The sequence below is a fragment of the Capricornis sumatraensis genome, chromosome 23 (genome assembly GCF_032405125.1).
Source record: "Capricornis sumatraensis isolate serow.1 chromosome 23, serow.2, whole genome shotgun sequence".
Classification (NCBI taxonomy): domain Eukaryota; kingdom Metazoa; phylum Chordata; class Mammalia; order Artiodactyla; family Bovidae; genus Capricornis; species Capricornis sumatraensis.
The window spans coordinates 27,636,484-27,658,762 of NC_091091.1; the positions used below are offsets into that span (position 1 = coordinate 27,636,484).

At 39.6% G+C, this 22,279-nt stretch overlaps 1 protein-coding gene across 4 annotated transcripts in view; it reads right to left on the bottom strand.

Annotated features, from left to right (window-relative positions):
- Positions 1–22,279, bottom strand: part of SORCS1 (sortilin related VPS10 domain containing receptor 1) — a 576,311-nt gene that overhangs the window by 60,480 nt on the left and 493,552 nt on the right. For all 4 annotated transcript variants that reach the window (XM_068961506.1, XM_068961507.1, XM_068961509.1 and 1 more), the window contains exon 18: positions 21,870–22,041. In XM_068961506.1, the coding sequence (XP_068817607.1) occupies positions 21,870–22,041 (172 nt within the window). The remainder of the gene's footprint in view (positions 1–21,869; positions 22,042–22,279) is intronic.

Sequence of the window (22,279 nt, forward strand, 5' to 3'; positions counted from 1 at the left end):
GTTTCCCAGTATGTTTTAGGATTCTGAGTGCTAAGGGTGAGCTAACAGAGTCAGGATTGGAAGGACTAAACTCACGGTTAGTGACTGATGCACAATCACAAAAGTCCCACAATACACTCAGTCAAGGTTAATCTCTGGGAAAACAAGTGTCTGGATAATATGAGGGTAGCTTGTATAAACAGCTGAGATGTGTCCTTAAGGGCTGGCTGCAGTCTCAGGACCTAACACAGATGATTCTTTTCTGTTCAATAAATTTTGAAATTTTACAAAAAACAAACAAACAAACAAACAAAAAACATGAACACTGTACATTTCTAACTTGTTTGTTTGGCTGTTGGGACTCTGGGAGATAGCTAGGGCAGATGCTATTTCTATCTGTGACGCCAGGAGACTGGAGCATGGACTGGTTAAATGAGATGCCAGAAGTCCCACAGCTGGTGAGAGGCTCAAAAGAGGCCTAAGATGACCTGTGGTTTAACTTATCTCTGCAAAACAGTCCTTCAGGAGTTTCTTTAATTGGAATTTATTTGTGACACCTTTCAGAGAAAGAGAGGTGATAAGAAAGGCAAGCTTCACTTTCTTTTCTTGTTAGATTCGATTCCTAGCATTGACCATTTCCCTCTCTGACAATATTTTTGCTTATAAGTGGAAAGATGGGTTGTCGTGAACTCCATACACCATCCTTATGTCTTCCCTCTGATGAAGCAGTATCATGTTTAAGCTGCAAAGAAGACAGATAATAAACAATAGGCATTCATAAACCACAATCACAAAAAACTAACCAAACTGATCACATGGATGACGGCCTTGTCCAGCTCAATGAAATTATGAGCTGTGCGATGTAGGGTCACCCAAGACGGACAGGTCATGGTGGATAGTTCTGACAAAACATGGTCTACTGGAGAAGGGAATAGAAAATCACTTCAGTATTCTTGCCTTAGGAAACCCATGAATTGTATAAAAAGGAAAAAAAGATAGGACACTGAAAGATGAACTTCCCAGGTCAGTAGGTGCCCAATATGCTACTGAAGAAGAGTAGAGAAATAACTTCAGAAAGAATGAAGAGACAGAGCCAAAGCAAAAACAACGTCCAGTTGTGGATGTGACTGGTGATGGAAGTAAAGACCAATGTTGTAAAGAACAACATTGCATAGAAATCTGGAATGTTAGGTCCATGTAAAAGTCGCTCATTCATGTCCAACTCTTTGCAACCACATGGACTATATAGTCCATGGTATTTTCCAGGCCAGAATACTGGAGTGGGTAGCCTATTCCTTCTCCAGCAGATCTTCCCAACCCAGGAATCGAACCAGGCTCTCCTGCATTGCAGGTGGATTCTTTACCAACTGAGAGGGAAGCCCATGAATCAAGGTCCATGAATCAAGGTAGATTGGAAGTGGTCAAACAGGTGATGGTAAGAGTAAACATCGACATTCTAGGAATCAGTGAACTAAAATGGACTGGAATGGGTGAATTTAACTCAGATGACCATTATATCTACTGCTGTGGGAAAGAACCCCTTAGAAGAAATGGAGTAGCCCCCATAGCCAACAAAAGAGTCTCAAATGCAGTACTTACATGCAATCTCAAAAATGACAGAACGATCTGTTTCTAAGGCAAACCATTCAAAATCACAGTAATCCAAGTCTATGGCCCATCTGATAATGCCAAAGAAGTTGAAGCTGAACGGTTCTATAGGTCCTACAAGACCTTCTAGAACTGATACAAAAATAGACGTCCTTTTCATCATAAGGGACTGGAATGTGAAAGTAGATAACTGAGAGATACCTGGAGTAACAGACAAGTTTGCCCTTGAAGTACAAAATGATGCAGGGCAAAGGCTAACAGAGTTCTGTGAAGAGAATGCACTGATCATAGCAAACACCCTCTTCCAACAACACAAGAGACAACTCTACACAAGGATGTCACCAAATGGTCAATACCAAAATCATATTGATTACATTCTTTGCAGCCGAAGATGGAGAAGCTCTATACAGCCAGCAAAAACAAGACAGGGAGCTGACTGTGGCGCAGATCATGAATTTCTTATTGCAAAATTAGGATTTAAATTGAAGAAAGTAGGGAAAACCACTAGATCATTCAAGTATGACCTAAATCAAATCCCTTACAACTATACAGTGGAAGTGACAAATAGATTCACAAGACTAGATCTGATAGACAGACTGCCTGAAAAACTATGGACAGAGGTTCATGACATTGTACAGGAGGTGGTGATCAAAACCATCCCCAAGAAAAAGAAATGCAAAAAGACAAAATGGTTGTCTGAGGAGGCCTTACAAATAACTGAGAAAAGAAGAGAAATGAAAGGCAAAGGAGAAAAGGAAGGATATATCCATTTGAATGCAGAGTTCCAAAGACTTGTAAGGAGAGATAAGAAAGCCTTCCTAAGTGGTAAGTGCAAAGAAAGAGAAGAAAACAGTAGAATGGTGAAGATTAGAAAATTAGAGACACCAAGTCAACATTTCATGCAAAGATGGACACAATAAAGGACAGAAAACATATGGACCTTATAGAAGCAGAAGATATTAAGAAGAGGTGGCAAGAATACACAAAAGAACTTTATAAAAAAAAAGGATCTTCATGACCCAGATAACTATGATGGTGTGATCACTCACCTGGAGCCAGATATCCTGGGGTGTGAAGTGAACTGGGCCTTAGGAAGCATCACTACAAACAAAGCTAGTGGAGGTGATGGAATTCCAGTTGAGCTATTTCAGATCCTAAAAGATGATGCTGTGAAAGTACTGCACTCAATATGCCAGCAAATTGGGAAAACTCAGCAGTGGCCACAGGACTGGAAAGGTCAATTTTCATTCCAATCCCAAAGAAAGGCAATGCCAAAAAAATGTTCAAACTACTGTACAATTGCACTCATCTCACACACTAGGAAAGTAATACTCAAAATTCTCCAAGCAAGGCTTCAACAGGACATGAACCATGAACTTCCAGATGTTCAAGTTAGATTTAGAAACGACAGAGAAACCAGACATCAAATTGCCAACATACATTCAGTTCAGTTCACTCACTCAGTTGTGTCCAACTCTTTGCAACCCCATGCACTGCAGCACACCAGGCCTCCCTGTCCATCACCAACTCCCTGAGTTTATTCAAACTCATGTCCATTGTGTCAGTGATGCCATCCAAGCATCTCATCCTCTGTTGTCCCCTTCTTCTCCCACCTTCAATCTTTCCCAGCAACATGGTCTTTTCCAGTGAGTCAGCTCTTCACATCAGGTGGCCAAAGTACTGGAGTTTCAGCTTCAACATCAGTCCTTCTAATGAATATTCAGGACTGATTTCCTTTAGGATGGACTGGTTGGATCTCCTTGCTGTCCAAGGGACTCTCAAGAGTGTTTTCCAACACCACAGTTCAAAAGCATCAATTCTTCAGTGCTCAGTTTTCTTTATAGTCCAACTCTCACATCCATACATGACTACTGGAAAAACTAGCTTTGACTAGACGGACCTTTGTTGGCAAAGTGATGTCTCTGCATTTTAACATGCTTTCTAGGTTGGTCATAACTTTTCTTCCAAGGAATAAGCATCTTTTAATTTCATGGCTGCAGTCATCATCTGCAGTGATTCGGAGCCCCCAAAATAAAGTCTGCCACTGTTTCCACTGTTTTCCATCTATTTGCCTTGAAGTGATGGGACCGGATGCCATGATCTTAGTTTTCTGAATGTTGAACATACGCTGGATCATAGAAAAAAGGAAGAGAATTCCAGAAAAGCATCTACTTCTGCTTCATTGACTACACCAAAGCCTTTGACTGTGTGGATCCCAACAAACTGTGGGACATTCTTAAAGAGATAGAAATACCGCAGCAGCTTATCTGACTCCTGAGAAATCTGTATGCAGTCAAGAAGCAACAGTTAGAATTGGATATGGAACAATGGGCTGGTTTCAAATTGGGAAAGGAGTACATCAGAACTGTATATTGTCACCCTGATTATTTAAATTATATGCACAGCACATCATGTGAAATGCCAGACTGGATGACGCACAAGCTGGAATCAAGTTTGCAGATAGCAATATCAGTAATATCAGAGAATAATATCTGAGATATGCAGATTACACTGCCTTTATGGCAGAAAGCAAAGAGAAACTAAAGATTCTCTTGATGAATGAGAAGACGAGAGTGAAAAAACTGGCTTAAAACTCAACATTCAAAAAATGAAGATCATGGCATCTGGTCCCATCACTTCATGGCAAATAGATGGGGAAAGAATGGAAACAGTGAGAGATTATATTTTCTTGGGCTCCAAAATCACTGCAGATGGTAACTGTGGTCATGAAATTAAAAGATGCTTGCTCCTTTGAAGAAAAGCTATGACCAACCTAGACAGCATATTAAAAAGCAGAGACATTACTTTTCTGACAAACGTCCATCTAGTCAAAGCTATGGTTTTTCCAGTAGTCATGTATGGATGTGAGAGTTGGACCATAAAGAAAACTGAGCTCCAAAGTATTGAATCTTTTGATCTGTGATGTTGGAGAAGACTCTTGAGAGTCTCTTGGACAGCAAGGAGATCCAACCAGTCAATCCTAAAGGAAATCAGTCCTGAATATTCATTGGAAGGACTGATGCTGAAGCTGAAGCTCCAATACTTTGGCTGCCTGATAATGAAGAACTGACTCATTAGAAGAGACCCTTATGCTGGGAAAGATTGAAGGTAGGAGGAGAAGGGAACAACAGAGGATGAGGTGGTTGGTTGACATCACCAACTCAAAAAACATAAGTTTGAGCAAGCTCTGGGAGTTGGTGATGGACAGGGAAGCCTGGCGTGCTGCAGTCCATGTGGTTGCATAGATTTGGCCACAACTGGGAGACTGAACGGAACTGAGTTACTGATCAGGAAAATCTTGTGTATCACTGTGAGGTACTTATTAGGTATTCAATCTCATAAATAAGTCAACATTCCTGAAACACAACTTAGGCTGGGAAATATCTAAACTGTCAAATAAATTTCTTTAGACATAATGCATTTGGTCCTGTGCCCTAATATAGACATACAACTGAGAATACTAGGCCAAAAGAAGTTCCCAAGGAAGGACCAAAAGCCACATGAAATCCATATGGGGTTTCTCCAAGGGCAGCACTGACTTCTGTAATAGAAAAGCAAATAGATCAAATGGCTGCAACGAGGCCAAGATTAACCTGAGGAATGAAAGGTGTGTGAACTTATCAGTTCCTGTAACAGGGCTTTAGAGAAAAATGGGAAAACAAATGCTAAAGTAACTCAACACTGACAGCCTTGGTGCAGAAATGAGACTCCAAGACGCTCTGGAAGTCATTAGGGAGCCACTGCAGATAGAAACTGGACTCGTCTGTCAGAGGTTGGTCCTTGCAAAGCTCAAGGGCAGGCCTGACCAAAGCTTTACTGAAATTCAGTCTGGGAAGGGGCTTTAAAGTTTATGCAGCAAAAACTGCACTGAAGTCAATCACCTATGGTATAACCTGTTTTCAGATGCATAAGACAACACATTATATGTCCTGTAAGTCTCTATGTCTGTATATGTTTGCATGAGCATAAATGCGATCATTAAAATAGCCCAGTCTGTTAACACTGACTACCCCAGGAGTGAAATGACATGAGGGGCAGAGGAAGATCAGCAGGATTAAAAGAGAAGAGTAAAGAGGGGAAACAAATATCTCACCAAATTTAAAAGGAGAGGTGGAGTAGGCCATGACACGAGAAACAGCACAAAACACAACACCATAACCGTACTGTTACTGTTAACGTTTAAATAGTGACTGAGTAACAAGGAAATAACCAGGAGGTAACACAGACACTGATTGGAGAAGGAAGTGGCAACCCACTGCAATATTCTTGCCTGGGGAATCCCAGGGACAGAGGAGCCTAGTGGGCTGCCGTCTGTGAGGCTGCACAGTCGGACACGACTGAAGCGACTTAGCAGCAGCGGCAGCAAAACAGACACTGATGATGGGATACAGCCAACTCTGGCTTTAGATTTATGTTGTTATTTTAATGTTCTTTTGATCACAATATTTGAACAACATTATCACTCAGTTCAGTGAAGTTCAGTTCAGTCGCTCAGTCAGGTCCGACTCTTTGCAACCCCATGAATTGCAGCACGCCAGGCCTCCCTGTCCATCACCAACTCTCAGAGTTCACTCAAACTCACATTCATCGAGTTGGTGATGCCATCCAGCCATCTCATCCTCTGTCATCCCTTTTTCCTCCTGCCCTCAATCCGTTCCAGCATTAGAGTCTTTTCCAATGAGTCAACTCTGCATGAGGTGTCCAAAGTACTGGAGTTTTAGCTTTAGCATCAGTCCTTCCAAAGAACACCCAGGACTGATCTCCTTTAGAATGGACTGGTTGGATCCCCTTGCAGTCCAAGGGACTCTCAAGAGTCTTCTCCAACACCACAGTTCAAAAGCATCAATTCTTTGACGCTCAGCTTTCTTTACAGTCCAACTCTCACATTCATACATGACCACTGGAAAAACCATGGCCTTGACTAGATGGACCTTTGTTGGCAAAGTAACGTCTCTGCTTTTGAATATGCTATCTAGGTTGATCATAACTTTCCTTCCAAGGAGTAAGTGTCTTTTAATTTCATGGCTGCAATCACCATCTGCAGTGATTTTGGAGCCTCCCAAAAATAAAGTCTGACACTGTTTCCCCATCTATTTCCCATGAAGTGATGGGACCAGATGCCATGATCTTCATTTTCTGAATGTTGAGCTTTAAGCCAACTTTTTCACTCTCGTCTTTCACTGTCATCAAGAGGCTTTTTAGTTCCTCTTCACTTTCTGCCATAAGGGTGGTGTCATCTGCATATCTGAGGTTATTGATATTTCTCCAGGCAATCTTGATTCCAGCTTGTGCTTCTTTCAGTCCAGCGTTTCTCATGATGTACTCTGCATAGAAGTTAACTAAGCAGGGTGACAATATACGGCCTTGACGTACTCCTTTTCCTATTTGGAACCAGTCTGTCCCATGTCCAGTTCTTACTGTTGCTTCCTGACCTGCATATAGGTTTCTCAAGAGGCAGGTCAGGTGGTCTGGTATTCCCATTTCTTTCAAAGTTTTTCACAGTTTATTGTGATCCACACAGTCAAAGGCTTTGGCATAGTTAATAAAGCAGAAATAGATGTTTTTCTGGAACTCTCTTGCTTTTTCCATGATCCAGCAGATGCTGGCAATTTGATCTCTGGTTCCTCTGCCTTTTCTAAAACCATCACTTGGTAACATTAAATGCCAGAAGCAAAAATCAGGCATTTCAGCCTTTTCTTCTTAAGAGTAAACGTATTTGGGCAGGGTGGGAGGTGTGAACTAAAAATAACATACCTTTTAGGAATGTAAATTGGTGCAGCCACTATGAAAAAACAGTATAGTGGTTCCTCAAAAAAACAAAAATAGAATTACCATAAGATCCAGCAATCCCACTCCTAAGCATATATCTGGATTAAGCTAAAATTCAAAAAGATACATGCATCCCTACATTCAGAGCATCATGTTCCCAATAGCCAAGACATGGAAACCACCTAAATGTCCATCAACAGATGAAGGGATACAGAAGAGGTGGTACCTACACAGGGCGGAGTAGCTATCAAAAGGAATGAAACATGGCAGCAACATGGATGGACCCAGAGATGATCATACTAAGTGAATAAGTTAGAGAGAGAAATCCAGATACTATATGATATCACTTCCCTGTGCAATCTAAAATATGACCCAAACGAACTTATCCATGGAACAGAAACAGACTCACAGAGAGAAAAGACTCCTGGGGCCAAGAGGGTGGGGACAGGGGAGGCATGGATTGGGAGTCTGGGATTAGCAGACGCAAACTATTATATATAGAATGGGTAAACAATAAGGTCCTTCTGTATAGCACGGGGAACTATATTCAATATCTTATGATAAAGCTTTATGAAAAAGAATATACATATATAAGTAAATTCCTTTACTGTACAGCAGAAATTAACAAACACTACAAATTAAATATACCTCAATAAAATAAATTAGAAAACAAAAAGTAATCTGCCTTTGCCTTGTATATCTTACTCCAGGGTATGAGACAGGTTAGCAACTTTAGATTCAGATTGGCAAGGTCTCAGCAGAAAACAAAAAGGAGAAAACGATGGTATAATGCTGCTCTGGTCTCCAAAGAAGAGATTTTGTCAGCTGGTGTAAAGGAGTTCATGAAGAGAAGTGCTATTCCCCTTGTGCATATTCAATAAGAATGAACTCTGGCATGTGACTTCTTACATGAATTGTAAAGTTAAGACTGTTCTAGAATATCCCCTGATGGTCACTAAGGGAAAAGAGAGAGCACATTTCTCAAAAGTTTTCTGTCCTAGAAATAGTAACGACTGTTCTCTGTGTAGTTTCTCATTGAATCTTCAACCCTATTAAGACTCAGGCCTGAAAGACTGTTATAATTTGTCTAGAGTCACAAGATGAGTTTGAACCAAGCTCTTCTTAACTCAAGAAGAAGTTAACTTAAGGAGTTCTGTGAACTTCTTTTTCACAGAAGATAGATACTCATTGTGCTCATTGCCAGAAGGACACTGAAGAACAAATTGACTGACAGGTAAGACCTGAGAGTGATTGTAAGCTCCAGTAATGAAAACTCTTTAGGGGAATGCCAGCACAGATCAAATTCTACATTAAAAAGTGATGCAAGTAGATACCAATGTAATACACTGGAATACCATGGAGACTACAAAATACATTTGTAAAGACCCATGGTAATATGAGTGCTTGACAAAGAGTGAGATGACTGTAAACAGGAATCAACTGCTGAAACTGTTGGACCTGCCATTGTATAGCAGTCAACAGAGTCCTAGCACAGGGCAACAGCAGTCTATGATCAGGAGCCATTGCTCATGCTCTATTTTCTGTTGCTGGTTCTGGGTCCTCTCTGGCAGCTCTTCCAAGCGGTATTACTATTACTGAAAGCTGAGGCTGCCTCACCAGATGAGCTGGGACAGTGTTTTCTGGTGGTCTGGCTTGAAGCATGCCCTATGGGCTTCTTTTTAAGTTCAAAACTGAGCTTTATACATAATTCCAAGATATCTAGGTATTGGCACAATTGCAAAATATAGAATTATCCTCCTCCCCTTGCCTATTCAGAGATGCTTTTCAATAATAGTGCAGGCACCTCTCCAAATGTGCAGACCCTCCGGCTTCTCTGAGAGTAAAGGCAACATTGAATTTGGATCCTTTGACCTTAAGGGAGAACATTCACAACAGTATGGAGGGTGGTCCATGGGGTTTTATGATTTCACCAGAAAAATTTGGGTCTGACAAGGCCAGTGATACCAGAGAGACCAGATTGTGGACCCACCAAATAATCTGACTGGATGAGCACTTTATCTTCTTTCTGATGAAATACAGATGGCTAGACCTTTCTTTGAGGACTATGATTTTTGGAGCTTGTCTAACTAAATATCCAGATACTTCTGGATCTAATGCTCAGACTAAGAACTTGCTATTACAACATCACAAAACAGTTCACCTTCTCACTTACAAATAAACTGTAGCACCATGTGTCTAAATGAACAGCAAATTTCCAAATTTCCTTTTTATGTCTTCTGTGCTTGTCTGAATAGAACAGAATACTGTAAGTCAACATTTGGCTTGTATAAGTAGATAAATGACTATAAACAGAGGCCTCCTTACTCCATCCAGACATTGTGGTATAGAGCCATCAGAACCTTGACCCATCATGCTTTTGAAACCTTTTTCAGGTGGTAAAGGACACTGCTCTACTGTCTGCTGCCGTTGTGGCCTCAGGAATCACCCCAGCAGGCTTTGGCAGGAAAACTCTGAGGCTGCTCAATGATGTACATTGTGTAAGTGGTTTTGAATGATTTTTAAAAATCACTCTAAAAGTAAACATTTGGGTATTCCATAAGAACAATTTCATTTTAAAAGAAAGAATAGTAGGAAGATTCCTTTGGGAATAAATCTATGTTTCTTTTCTAGTTTTAAAATATAATAAAATATGTTAACCTTATTAGAAGAAAGAACAAAGAGAAAAGCCATGATGAATTATTTGAGAAAACTGTAGAATGAGGATGAGATTTGGAAGAAGAAAGTTCAAATTGCTCATAGTCATGCCACCCAGAGATAACATTTTTACACTGGTGAATACCATATTAACCAATGATATTGCATGCATGCACACACACATACACACACACAACAACCACCACCACCACCACCACAATGGCGGCACTGGAATTATTACACTGTTTTATACTATGCTGTCAACATTTTTAAATAGCTTTCAGAACTTCTATATTTAGCCATCACTTGGTAGACTTGAGTCATGGGATCCTGCCTAAAAGTGGATATATGATTTCTTGCCCCAGATGTCACTTCATCACTTTCCCAAGTTATTAGGTTGATGAGATTTCAGTGACTTTACAGAGGTCTACAGGTGTATTATATGTGGAAGGAGTGCCCTCCAGAAGGCAGGTGGTGACCTGGAAGTTAGAAGACATAGTTAACTGTCCTCTGAAATGCATTTTACAATTGGACCTCAATTCCTTTACCTATAAATTAAAGATGAGCAGAATGGTGATGATTCTAGTTGTCATTTCTAGACTGAGTAACCTGCCATTTTAATAATTATTCTTTCAATTGGCGTTATTGGACATCCACAACATTCCAACATCTCTTCAGGCTGCTGAAATAATATCCACTCTTTGGTGAAGATGCAGAACGTATCCGAGTGCTGTGATGGAGATTCTCCATTATAGTTGAATGGTGGATTAGGCTGAGGAGTGAGCTGGTAAGACACAGTCATGGAATAATGAATGACAGAGTGTAAAGCCAGGAATCTGAGGAAGTTATGCACTTGGGCAAGATTGTGTGGCTTCAGCCCTGATTTGAGGGGTGGTGGGCCTTTTATGACTCCGGCCCTTGGATGATCAGTGTACTGAAACTCTCGGTAATGAACCAAGTATCTCTCTTTGCTTGTCAAGGCAGACTGAGTACTTTGCAAACACCTATTCTCTGAAACCCTAAAGGATAGAAATATACCGATGCATGTGGAACCGGTACTGAGGGAAAATAAAAGCAGAACCTTAGAGTTGCTAACCTGAATTCAACTGAACTTCAGGCATCAGGCCTCTGGCTAAAGACAATTTATATTGCCTGCCTCATTTCCTTCTTTCCTATTTAACCCAAAGCAACAAGGGAGAAGAAATGAAGTGCCTCAATTACCTTGCTTAGAGTCAAAGAGAATAAAGCTGCATGGAGTAAGGAATAATACATGAGAAAGCCTCTTAAATCTCCATGGCTCATTTAAATCAGCTTCCATTCCTTTGTGCGGAAGAATAAAACAGCTGAATCTTCTGAGTCAGATCTGGGCTGGCTTAGAAAGTGATGCATACCTGCCTGGACTTAACACTTCCTGCGAACCCTTCATGCCAACTCTTTCTCCAAATGAAAAAGTGGGTCAGCTCCCTTTATCAATTCAACAGATGAGTTTCTCTCTCTCTCTCTCTCTCTCTCTCTCTCTCTCTCTCTCTCTCATACAAACACACACACACACACACATACACACACACACACACACACACACACTCACACACACAATTACCAAAAGTCATCTTTCCTGCCATCTGATGGCGGGCAGCATTCTGCAAAATTTATGAGGTGTTATTACACTGTGGTTACTTTTATGTGGCTGTAAGTCTTTCAATGTATGTGAAATTACAGCTCATTGAAATCCATTTAATGAGGACACAGCCTTCACATTTCCAAGTTAAATCTCAGAGAAGAAGTTATAATCATGAATTTTCCTTATTAAGTTCCAGTCTTTGTATGTAAATTGAAGTATTAAAACAATGAGATACGGATCAAAGTTTTTAATTTTAGTCCCCTGCCTCAGATTTAATTTAAAAGTCTTAAATTATGCAGTGAATTGCATCTCTTTATTCTTACAGCTGTTTAAAACAGATTTAATTATCTCCCGTAACATGCAGACACTACTTCCGCCTAGCAGTCCTCTCAAATGACTGCCTTCCAAATCACTTTTGTTGAGTTCTTAAGACTGATTAGGGCCTCCACCATTCATCCTGTGCCTTCAGGTTGTCACATTGGATTTCCCTAGAAAGCCGGGTTGTCACATTGAAAGTCCATAGACTCATTAGGTGCTCATTAGTGGTCCAGGGGATATCCATCTTAAGCAAGTCTCCAGACAGATGCTACCACTCACTGGATGCTGCTGGGGTCTCTCTGCAGAACACTTTTGATCAGCTTCCTAAAATTCAGGAGCCATTACAAAATGCAAAAGGTTAAGCTTCTTAAACACAGCTTCATGGACTCTTCCTCTCCCCTCATGGTTGTTCCTGGATCATTGTTCTTTGTCCTTAAGAAAACAGTGATGCACAAATGCATACTGTAGTGTGAGTGTGGGTGTTCACATGCGTGTGTTCTTGGATCCTCCACAATGAGTAGGTCTGGATAGAAGCCTGACTGGCTCCTTCGCCTTGTTGCTTCCAGTAAAGATTCTTTTATTCTCGTATATTTGCAGAGAACCCTCAAAGCAGCAGACATGGGGTTCCTGACAAGGGGGCTTTTCATCAGCATTAACAGAATTCTGTGGTTCTCTGAGTAACCAAGCTGTATGGTTTTGAAGGGTTTATGTATGGAGTCATTGTGTCACCTAGATGTATGTGTAGGGGCGGGGGGAGGATAGCTTCACAGGCCATTTACGAAAAGTGATCACATTTCTTGCATTTCTCAAATTGGAAAAATTATGGCTCAGGTCTCAGCTACGGTACACAGAGCTCTAAGCATCAGTGTACCTTTGATATTCTACAGTCAATAAGAAGTTCTCTTCTTTGCTCTGGTTTTAGCAAGGTTTTCATTGATATTATGTTAGAATTAGGACATGCACTAATACAGAACAAAGGAAGGGCTTTAGATTTCAGATGAAGACTGACATGTTTAGGGTTTTATTCGAATCTTAAGAGCCTTTTCAAGTTTAGGCTTTATCTCTACTCTCCTGGAGGAAGCCTATTCAAATCCACACACATTTATTGAGTTCCTACCAATATTGCAGACATGGTGAGCAGAGTTACAACCAGGCAGGACATGATTCATGTCTTAATAATATTGACCATTTATTTGGAGATGTCAGAAAAGAGAAGGTTGCTATTATATATTAGTAATATAGATATTTATAATGATCTAATACAGATTTTATTATAATGTATCCAATAAATTATTTTTTTTGTTTTGAACAAATACAAACTACTTAGTACTTTCTATATTTTATGTTTAAATTTCTACTTAAAATTTGATACAGCAGAGTTCCTAGTTAGTCCAAAACATGTAGTTCCACAAGCTGAAATACGTCTACTCACAAATGAAAAGTATTTGAAGGGTTTGAGTTCCTACAAGGTTGGAAGTCATAAAATATTTGTTGAAGAACAAATAAACACACATACATAACTAACTGGTGGAACAGTTGACTCCTCAGGTCTCTAGTGTTTTAGCTGATACACAAAGGGGACACAGCTTAGTGTGTGTGTGTGTGGGCGGGGGCGAGGGCGAGGGTGCGTTATATATAAGTAACTTGAGGACAAAGATAGGGTAGGTTCAGTCCCTGGGTTGGGAAGATCCCCTGGAGGAGGGCATGACAACCCACTCCTGTATTCTTGCCTGGAGAATCCCATGGAAGGAGGAGCCTGGGGGGCTACAGTTCATGGGGCTGCAAGGAGTCAGGCACAACGGCTACTAAGCACACACACACACAGAGCTGAGGACGAAGGTAGAGGGATCAGTCCTTAACCTAACCTAGTCCTTAACCTAACCTAGCCCCACAGACATGAGACAAACTTGGAGAAGAAAGTTGAACCAGAATAAACCATGAGATGCAGAAGCATGATCCTTGGTGTCCAAATGATAAAGTATTATCCTGGCTTGGAAATCTTCTGCCCACATCTCAGTAATCACACTATAGTGTCATATCAAAATGTAGCTGAGACCTCTTGTGGCACCTGGAGGACTTGCCGCTTTGGGGGCATCAGAAGTGTGGCATTAATATCCCCACTGTTATGAAGAACTGGCACTAGATATGAGAGCAAGTCAGACACTCTACTCAAAGTAAATTTAGAAACAAATTGAAATGAGAAGTGAATTCAGAAATTTTGACGAGGATGTAGAGAACACATGTATTACCAGTAGCATACATAAGTTTTTTTTTGTTTTAAATTTAATTAAGCAATATTATAGCCAAATTCACACCCAAGACTCTGGAGAAGTTTGGTATACATAGATGTTAAAGTCCTCAAGTATTGGATTCATATTCTGTTTTCCAACATTTTTTAGAGGGGATAAAACAGTGCTAGAGTCAGACATGACTGAGCGACTTCACTTTCACTTTTCACTTTTATGCTTTGGAGAAGGAAATGGCAACCCATTCCAGTGCTCTTGCCTGGAGAATCCCAGGGACGGGGGAGCCTGGTGGGCTGCCGTCTATGGGGTCGCACAGAGTCAGACACGACTGAAGCGACTTAGCAGCAGCAGCAGCAGAAATACTGTAGCCATTCAATAAAGGCATAGTTGTGCAAAGAGGAGGACACCCAGGAGCAGATTTGGCTTCTCTCATTGCTGAAATGGTTTTCAAGAAGCTGATCTCAAAAGCCATGGATATTCTCAGAAAATCCAGAAGGAAATCTTGGTTTACATACTGATGAGTGGGATGGGGGGTGGGGATGGGAGGAGGTTCAAAAGGGAGGGTATATATGTATACCTATGGCTGATTCATTTTGAGGTTTGACAGAAAATAACAAAATTCTGTAAAGCAATTATCCTTCAATTAAAAAAAAAAAAGATGAGTGAAAAAAAAAAAAAGAAAAGAATTTAGCTGCAGCCATAGCCCAGCTTGGCTTGGACATAGATAATTCGGCCTATTCTTTCTACTCTTTGATCTTTGTTACTACCTGCCCCAGCCAAGTGTTTCTAGGAAGCCTTGGGAACTACATGAAGTTCTTTGCCAGAAAAATGGTTGTTTCCACCATAGACAAGTGATAGAAAGGCAGGATACCATAGGTCCTGGATTTGACTCCTGGCTCCATTACTGTAGCTGGCTGTGTGATCTTAGGTGAGTTACTCTGCCTTTCTGTGCTTCCACTGTACCAGCTATAAAATGATAACAGTAATACTTACTTACCCACTGCAGGGTCTATATGAGACAATCCATGCCAGCACTCACAAATGGGATCTTTTTTTCAAGTCTCAATGCTCCCCAGGTTCTATAAGACTTTCTGCCCTTCTGTATTTCATATTGCTTATCACATGCCTCAGCTCTGCCTACATATATAATCCAGAGATTAACAGAGAACTTGATGTTGTTTCTGTAAGGAGAGCTTGTGATTCATGAGCACAGAATCTCACAATCAAATGTGAGCTCTCTGGGGCCTCCTTATATGGGGACAGTCCTTAAGGCTTTGTGCTCTGCACTAGGAGAGAAGAAAATCAAGGGGCCGATTCTGACAGCTGCAGGCAATGGATTCATCCTTGCTCTTGCAGCTTTGCCCATTCAAGTGGAATGAACTGACTTGTTATTTTTTTTTTCCCCTTTTTGTGCCCAGAAGGCATGACTTTACACATCTTAGAACCAGATTCCCCAATTTGTTCCCACATCACTCAGCCAAGTTTGAGTTGCCTGATCATCCTGGTTGCATGGAAAATGACATTAGATGAGAGCCTGGCCTCTGTCCCTGGAGGGTGCACACAGGTCGGAGCTGACCAGGACTGATTTCTTATTTCAGATTTTCCTCTACTGCATTCTTCAAAATGAAATAAAAATCTAAATTCTGAATCCTGCTCCAGCATTGATGTCTATTGCTTCAAAAGATAATGTTCTTCTGAGTTGTATAATCAGTTTCCTTATGTCTTTGGGAAAGGGGCCTTCACCTTCACCACAGGGTATGGGATTAGTCTGGAAAATGAATACCTCCTTAACAGTTTCCTGTTTCCTTACTGCTTAAAGATCTAAATACAAAGCATTCCATTTTATTTGAATTTCTAAAATGATTTTTAAGTCAGCTTTTTGTTGAACATGCTATGGATATAGAAACATATGCTTACCATTAAATATACAACCTGAATTTTATAAAGTTTATGCATTCATTAATCACCAAGAAATTTTAAATTGTGACTAGTCCAGAAACTGTCCCTGCCACTCCCCCTCCAAAGGTAATACTTATTCTCATCACCATCAATCAGCTTTGCTTATTTTTCTTGCCATTTAACTAGGTAGACATATAATATGCATTTTTTCAGTCCGATTCCTTTAGCTCAATATTAGCTATGCGATTCATTCAAGTTTCTGTATGTAGCAGTAGTTTGTTCTTTTTCATTGTTGTATGATGTTCCATTTTATATGTATATTGTCATTTATTTCTCTGTGCTAATATTGATGGATGTTTATTTTCAGTTTTGGAGCTCTTAGGAATTCCTCTGCTATGCATATTATTCTACATACATTCTTATGCACATTTGTATGCATTTCTCTTTGTTTTTAAGTTTTATTGAAGCATAGTTGGATTTACAACGTTGAGTTAATGTGTCCTGCACAACAGAGTGATTCAGTTATACATATGTATATATCTTTACTTTTCCATACTATTTTCCATTATGGCTTATCACAGGATATTGAATGTAGTTCCCTGTGCTATACAATAGGACATTGTTGTTTTCTCATCCTATATATAATAGTTTGCCCTGTATGCATTTCTGATAAATATATCTTTGGAGTGGAAATGGGGCTCTTAGGTTGTGCACGTATTCAGGTATAGCATTTCATGTCAAGCTGGTCTCCAGGGTGCCAACCTACACGCCTAACAGCACTGGATGACTGACCAGTTGCCCCAACAGCACCACTTGATATTGTTAGTCTTTTAAAATACCAGTCTTCTGATGGGTACATAGGAATAATCTATTATAGTTCTAAGTTGCATTCTCTGGATAAGCGGTGGTGTTGGTAATTTTTTCATATGCTTATTGACTAACCCTCTTTGAGATTTCTAAATCATTTGCACATTTTCTACTAGGTTGATGGAATTTTCCTTATTGATTTGTAGGATTTATTTATATTTTTCTGGGTATGAGTCCCTTATTGAAAGTGTGTACTGAAAATAACTTCTTCCCCTCTAGATTTCACCTTTATGGTTTTTAAAATAATGACTGTTGAAGAAAAGAAATTCTCAATTTTAATGTAATCTTAGTAAATCATATTTTTCTTTATATTAGAAGGTTTTCTTTCCTGTTAAAAAATATTTTCCTAATCCACGGTCATGAAGATATCCTTGCGTGTTTTCCTTTAAGTACCCTAGTTTCCTCTTTGAAAATTAGACTGACAGTCCAGCTAATATTATTTTGGTGTGTTTTGAGAGGTCAAGATTCACGTGTTCCCTCATACTCAATGCTGCAGCACCATTTACTGAAAAGATAGTACATTACCTACTGTACTGCAGTCTCATGTGACATAAAGCACATACTTACGTGCACATATATATGTATATTATTATGTCATAAATGAATTGACCATATAGAAATTCAGTGTGAAAATATTTGTCTTTCAATGGTACTGGGTCAACTGGCTACATATATGGAAAAAATACATACATTTTGGCCCTTGCCTGAAACAGTTTTGTTCAAAATGGATCTTAGGCTTAAATGTGAAAGCTAAAGAAAAAAATGTGATATGATATCTTCACAATCTTGGGCTAGACACATTTCTTAAGCAAGACACAAAAATAACTAATTATTTATTTTATATAACTACATATGCCATTTTCAAATCTGTTCAATTTGTCTCAATGATAGTATGTCTCCTCTTCTCTCTTTTCTACTTTATTTTGATTAATGAGGCACTTAATATTCATCCAGTTCTCCTATCAGTAGTTTGATAGTTCAGCATTACCTTACCGTTTTTAACTTGTGACTAGATATTAAAGCACACTTTCTGAACACGCTGGTTCTAATATAAAAGAGTATTTTTATCAATACTTCTTCACAGATACTTTATGGAGCTTAAACCACTTTAATTACATTTAATTCTTTTCACATACTATATTATTGTAGTCATGTATTTTAATTCTGCTTGTATTTTAAGTCCCACAACGGATTAACATGATTGGTCTACAAAATCACTGTTAACTTCAGTTCACCAGCATATCCACCATCTTTCTTATTCTTCATTCTTTCCATTATTTCTGTGCTTTTGCCTGGGGTCACTTTCTTTATGCCTGGACAATTACCTTTAGTGTTTCTTTTCACAGAAATCAGCTTATATGACTCATTCTAATTTTTGCTTGTCTGAAAAATGTTTTTGCTTTAGCTTCACTATTTTTCCCTCAGCACTTCAAACATGTCATTCCATTTTTGTCTGCGCTGCTTTAAAATTTTCTCTTGTTTTTAGATGATGTCAGTAGTTTGAACACAGTATCTAAAATACCCTGCTTTGAGTCTACAGATTCTCTTGAATCTCTGTGTTGATATGCTGATATCTTTTGCCAGCTTTTGGAAAACTCACTGACATTATCTCTCCCAAAATAATTCTGGCTCCTTACCAGTTCCTCCCCTTCAGGATGACTGTGTTCACTCTTTCCACCATTTCCTTTGGTCTCATTATTCTTTTCCCTATTTTCTCCTCTTTTCCTCTTAAGTTCCAAATGCTATATTCCCTATTGTCATTGCTTCTAATAAACTGATCCTTCACTCACCTGGGTTCAATCTACTACAAACCCCTCTAAGTTCTTAACATCAGTACCTATACCTGTGGTTCTATGACTTCCATTTGATTGCCGCTACCTACTGATAACTGCTGTGGGATTAAATTTTATATCTTGTCCCATATTCATAAACATATTAATCATATCTCAGGAAATATGCTCTTTTTTATGTTTTTTTTTTCCTGTTCTTGGTCCTGATTCTTGATATGTCTGTGGTTATTTAAATATCCTAAATTTTACATGAAAAAAAAAGTAGTAAAGCTGCTGGTATATGTTATTTGCCTCTAAAGAGGATTTGTTACAGTTTCTGACATTTAAAATGGGGGGAAATCATTCTAATAATGATTAGACTGAAATAATTTCAGGTGGGATTTCAGGGTGTAGAGAGTCTGGTCTAATTCCACTCTGTCCTTACTCTTAGCATAGAGAAGTCTACAGGACCTAGTCTTGTATCATTCACCAGGGCTTTCCCCTTGATAGTCTCTAAACTCAATTTTTTTCTATCTCCTCAAAATGTAACACTTCTAAAAACTATGTTTGACTTCACATCCTAAGTGATTACCTGCTGTTTTATCTGCATCCCTCACATATTGTCAAATAATTCAAGGAAACAAAAGTGAAAGAGAAAAGTGTTAGTGGCTCAGTTGTGTCCAACTCTGCAACCACATGGATTGTAGTCTTCCAGGCTCCTCTGTCCATGGAATTCTCCAGGCAAGAATACTAGAGTGGATTGCCATGCCCTCCCCCAGGGGATCTTCCAGACCCAGTGGTTGAACCTGGGGCTCCCACATTGCAGGCAGATTCTGTACCAATTAAGCCACCATGGAATCCCCCAAGGAAACAAAGAACACAGAATCCTGTATAACGTCTCTATGCTCCTCTCCTCTCTGGGATTTGAGATCATCAGTCCCAGCTGACTTGGTAACTCTGAAGTCCAGTCTTTATCTTCCCAACCTCGAGTCTACCAACAGAGGTTTAGGCAAGACTTCTGGTCTGACCTTCTACTGGGAATCTGAAATCTGACCTCTTAAACAGTGTGACAGATGAACTGGCAAAGTTCTTGAGGGGAAATACAACATGAATTACAGCATAACTCATCACAATGAGTTTCCTATCTCTCAAGAAAAGAATTGAAATTTCTTAAGTCCTCTTCCTCCTTCTCCATGTGTGTGTTTCTCTCTTTCCCACTCTAACTCCTGCTCTAAATAATACATATGTATTTGGTTTGCAGCAAGCTAGTCGGTCATAGCCTCAGGCAGAAGCTCCCCCAAGATTTATTTCTGTGAAATGCAAGTAATTCCAACTAGCCTAAATTGGCCCATCTCTTTCTAGTTCCAACTGAAGAACACTGGGGAAACTTAGTGTTTAGAAAACTGGGTATGGTTAAAAGGCACTTACTAAGGAGACAGGAGAAAAGAGTATTAGGTTAGAGCAGTGCTTGTCTAAGTGGTCCTTGAACTGAAAGCAACAGCATCACTGGAGCCAAGAATTCCAGCTCATTAGATCACAGCTCTTTCTATGGAAATTATAATACTAAGTATTTTGAGCAAACCTGACAATGTAATCCTAATTACATCTTTTCCCCTTCAAGTCACCCTCTAGAGCCTCTTGGACTGGTCTGGGCCTCTTGATGTTGCCCTTGTTTCTTTCTTTCTTTTTTCTTGAAGCATAATGCATAACATATGACCCTGTTAGAAAAGGATATTCCTGGGTCTTGCCTCAACCTCCTGTATGAGAATCTTTGAAGATGCAGCCCAGAAAACTGTTTTAACATGCTCACCAGGTAATTTTTATGTTTATTAGAGATGGAGAGTCACTGAACTATCAGAAGAAAAGGGGAGAAAACAATGTTGTATATCTTTATCCTGATGTCATTGTGAACTTTTCAGATTCCTTTGCATTCACATGGCTGAAAGTGGCGTTGGCCATATTTTAGGTACACAGAAAACACTGAAGGTAGGACAGCCTGGTTTAGTAATTAAGATCATTTAATGAAGGTGTTTATCCTTTAGAGGCCATTGTTACAACCTCACCAGAGCCATGACAGGCTCAGAGAGGTGCACTAGGCCAAAAATAATCCCTGAGTCATGCTTCCAGGACTTCCAGGGATGGTAAATCTGGCCAATCAGAGAGATGATAACTCTGGCCAATCAGAGAGATGATAACTTTGGCCAATCAGAGGGATGATGACTGGCCAATCAGTAAATACCAGGAAACCCCTGCAGCCAATCAACCCTTGCCAACTCCCTGTCTTTGTTCTAAACTTATAAATACTGCCGTAAATCTGGGCTCGGGGCTGTTGTTCTACTCCACTGTATTGGATGTGACAGGAGCCCTGGCTCAAGCTAGCAATAAACCCCTTTATGCTTTTGCATTGCTGTGGATGTCTTATTCTCTCAGTTTTGGGGACTCGGACACTGGGCGTAACAGCCATCTTCCTCATTTGCAAGATGACAAACATGCCGTAAACATTCTAAAATATGTAATATAAAAGACATCTTATTCTACCATCTAATTACTCAGAAACTTCAGATAACTGAAGTTTGGCTAACAATAATTGATGTTTATAATAATATTCGTGAGGAACTATTAATAGTAAAACAATAAACCTCCCAAATGTCAAGGAAATTATATTCAATTAGTTTAGATTGGTTTTGATGCTATATGTATGACTGGTTAATGTTGTCTTTAGAAAGAAAAGCCATGACCTCAGATTAAAGGAGGAAGACAGCATTAGCAGCTTTTAGGTTAGTTCAGTATGTATATGTGTTAAGCTGTTCTAGGAATACTATTAATGTATTCTGAGAAAACATTTTGCTAAAAGTGCCAATAATAGAAGATTAAATCCAGGCAGAATCCCTAAGAAGTTACAGGTTCAGTAAGAATGAAGACCAACTTGCAGTGAAATAAAAGTAATAGAACTGTGTCAGAGAAGGCAAACTTATAACAACAAATACCAAGGAACTAAAAGGAGAATACAAATTTTAAATGAAATTTAAAATTAAAAAATATATCTATGTAAACAAAAAGACTTGTAAACCAAATCATGATTTCTTAGGGAAAGTCATTGGCTCTAGAAGGTAGAGGGGAGACGGGACCCGGTCCTACCTCTTCCAGCTGTACCATAAGAGTAACGTTGTGCCCTTGTTCCGCCGTCAGCTTTCCATCAGCAGTGACAATCCGGAGCCCCCGCGGGGCCTTCCCTGGGCACTTCTGTGGCTTGGCTGTGTACTGTTCTCTCACTCCATCGGTGCAGTTATTGGAAACCACCTTTCTATACCTAAATAGGAAAAAAGCTCAAATTGTAATTCAGTTCATGATCATTTGGATCACTCTCAACTTTTCAAACCTTCTGCCTAGCCCTGAGGGCTAGCAATAACTACCTTTCATGGTGTCAGGAAGATTACAGTTTGTTTACAGTAAGCACCCAACAGAGAGGCAAATCGTCATAGGAACATAGTGCATCATTATTAACGTTCTAATTTATGCTTTTGTTCACTTAGTCGATAGACGATTTC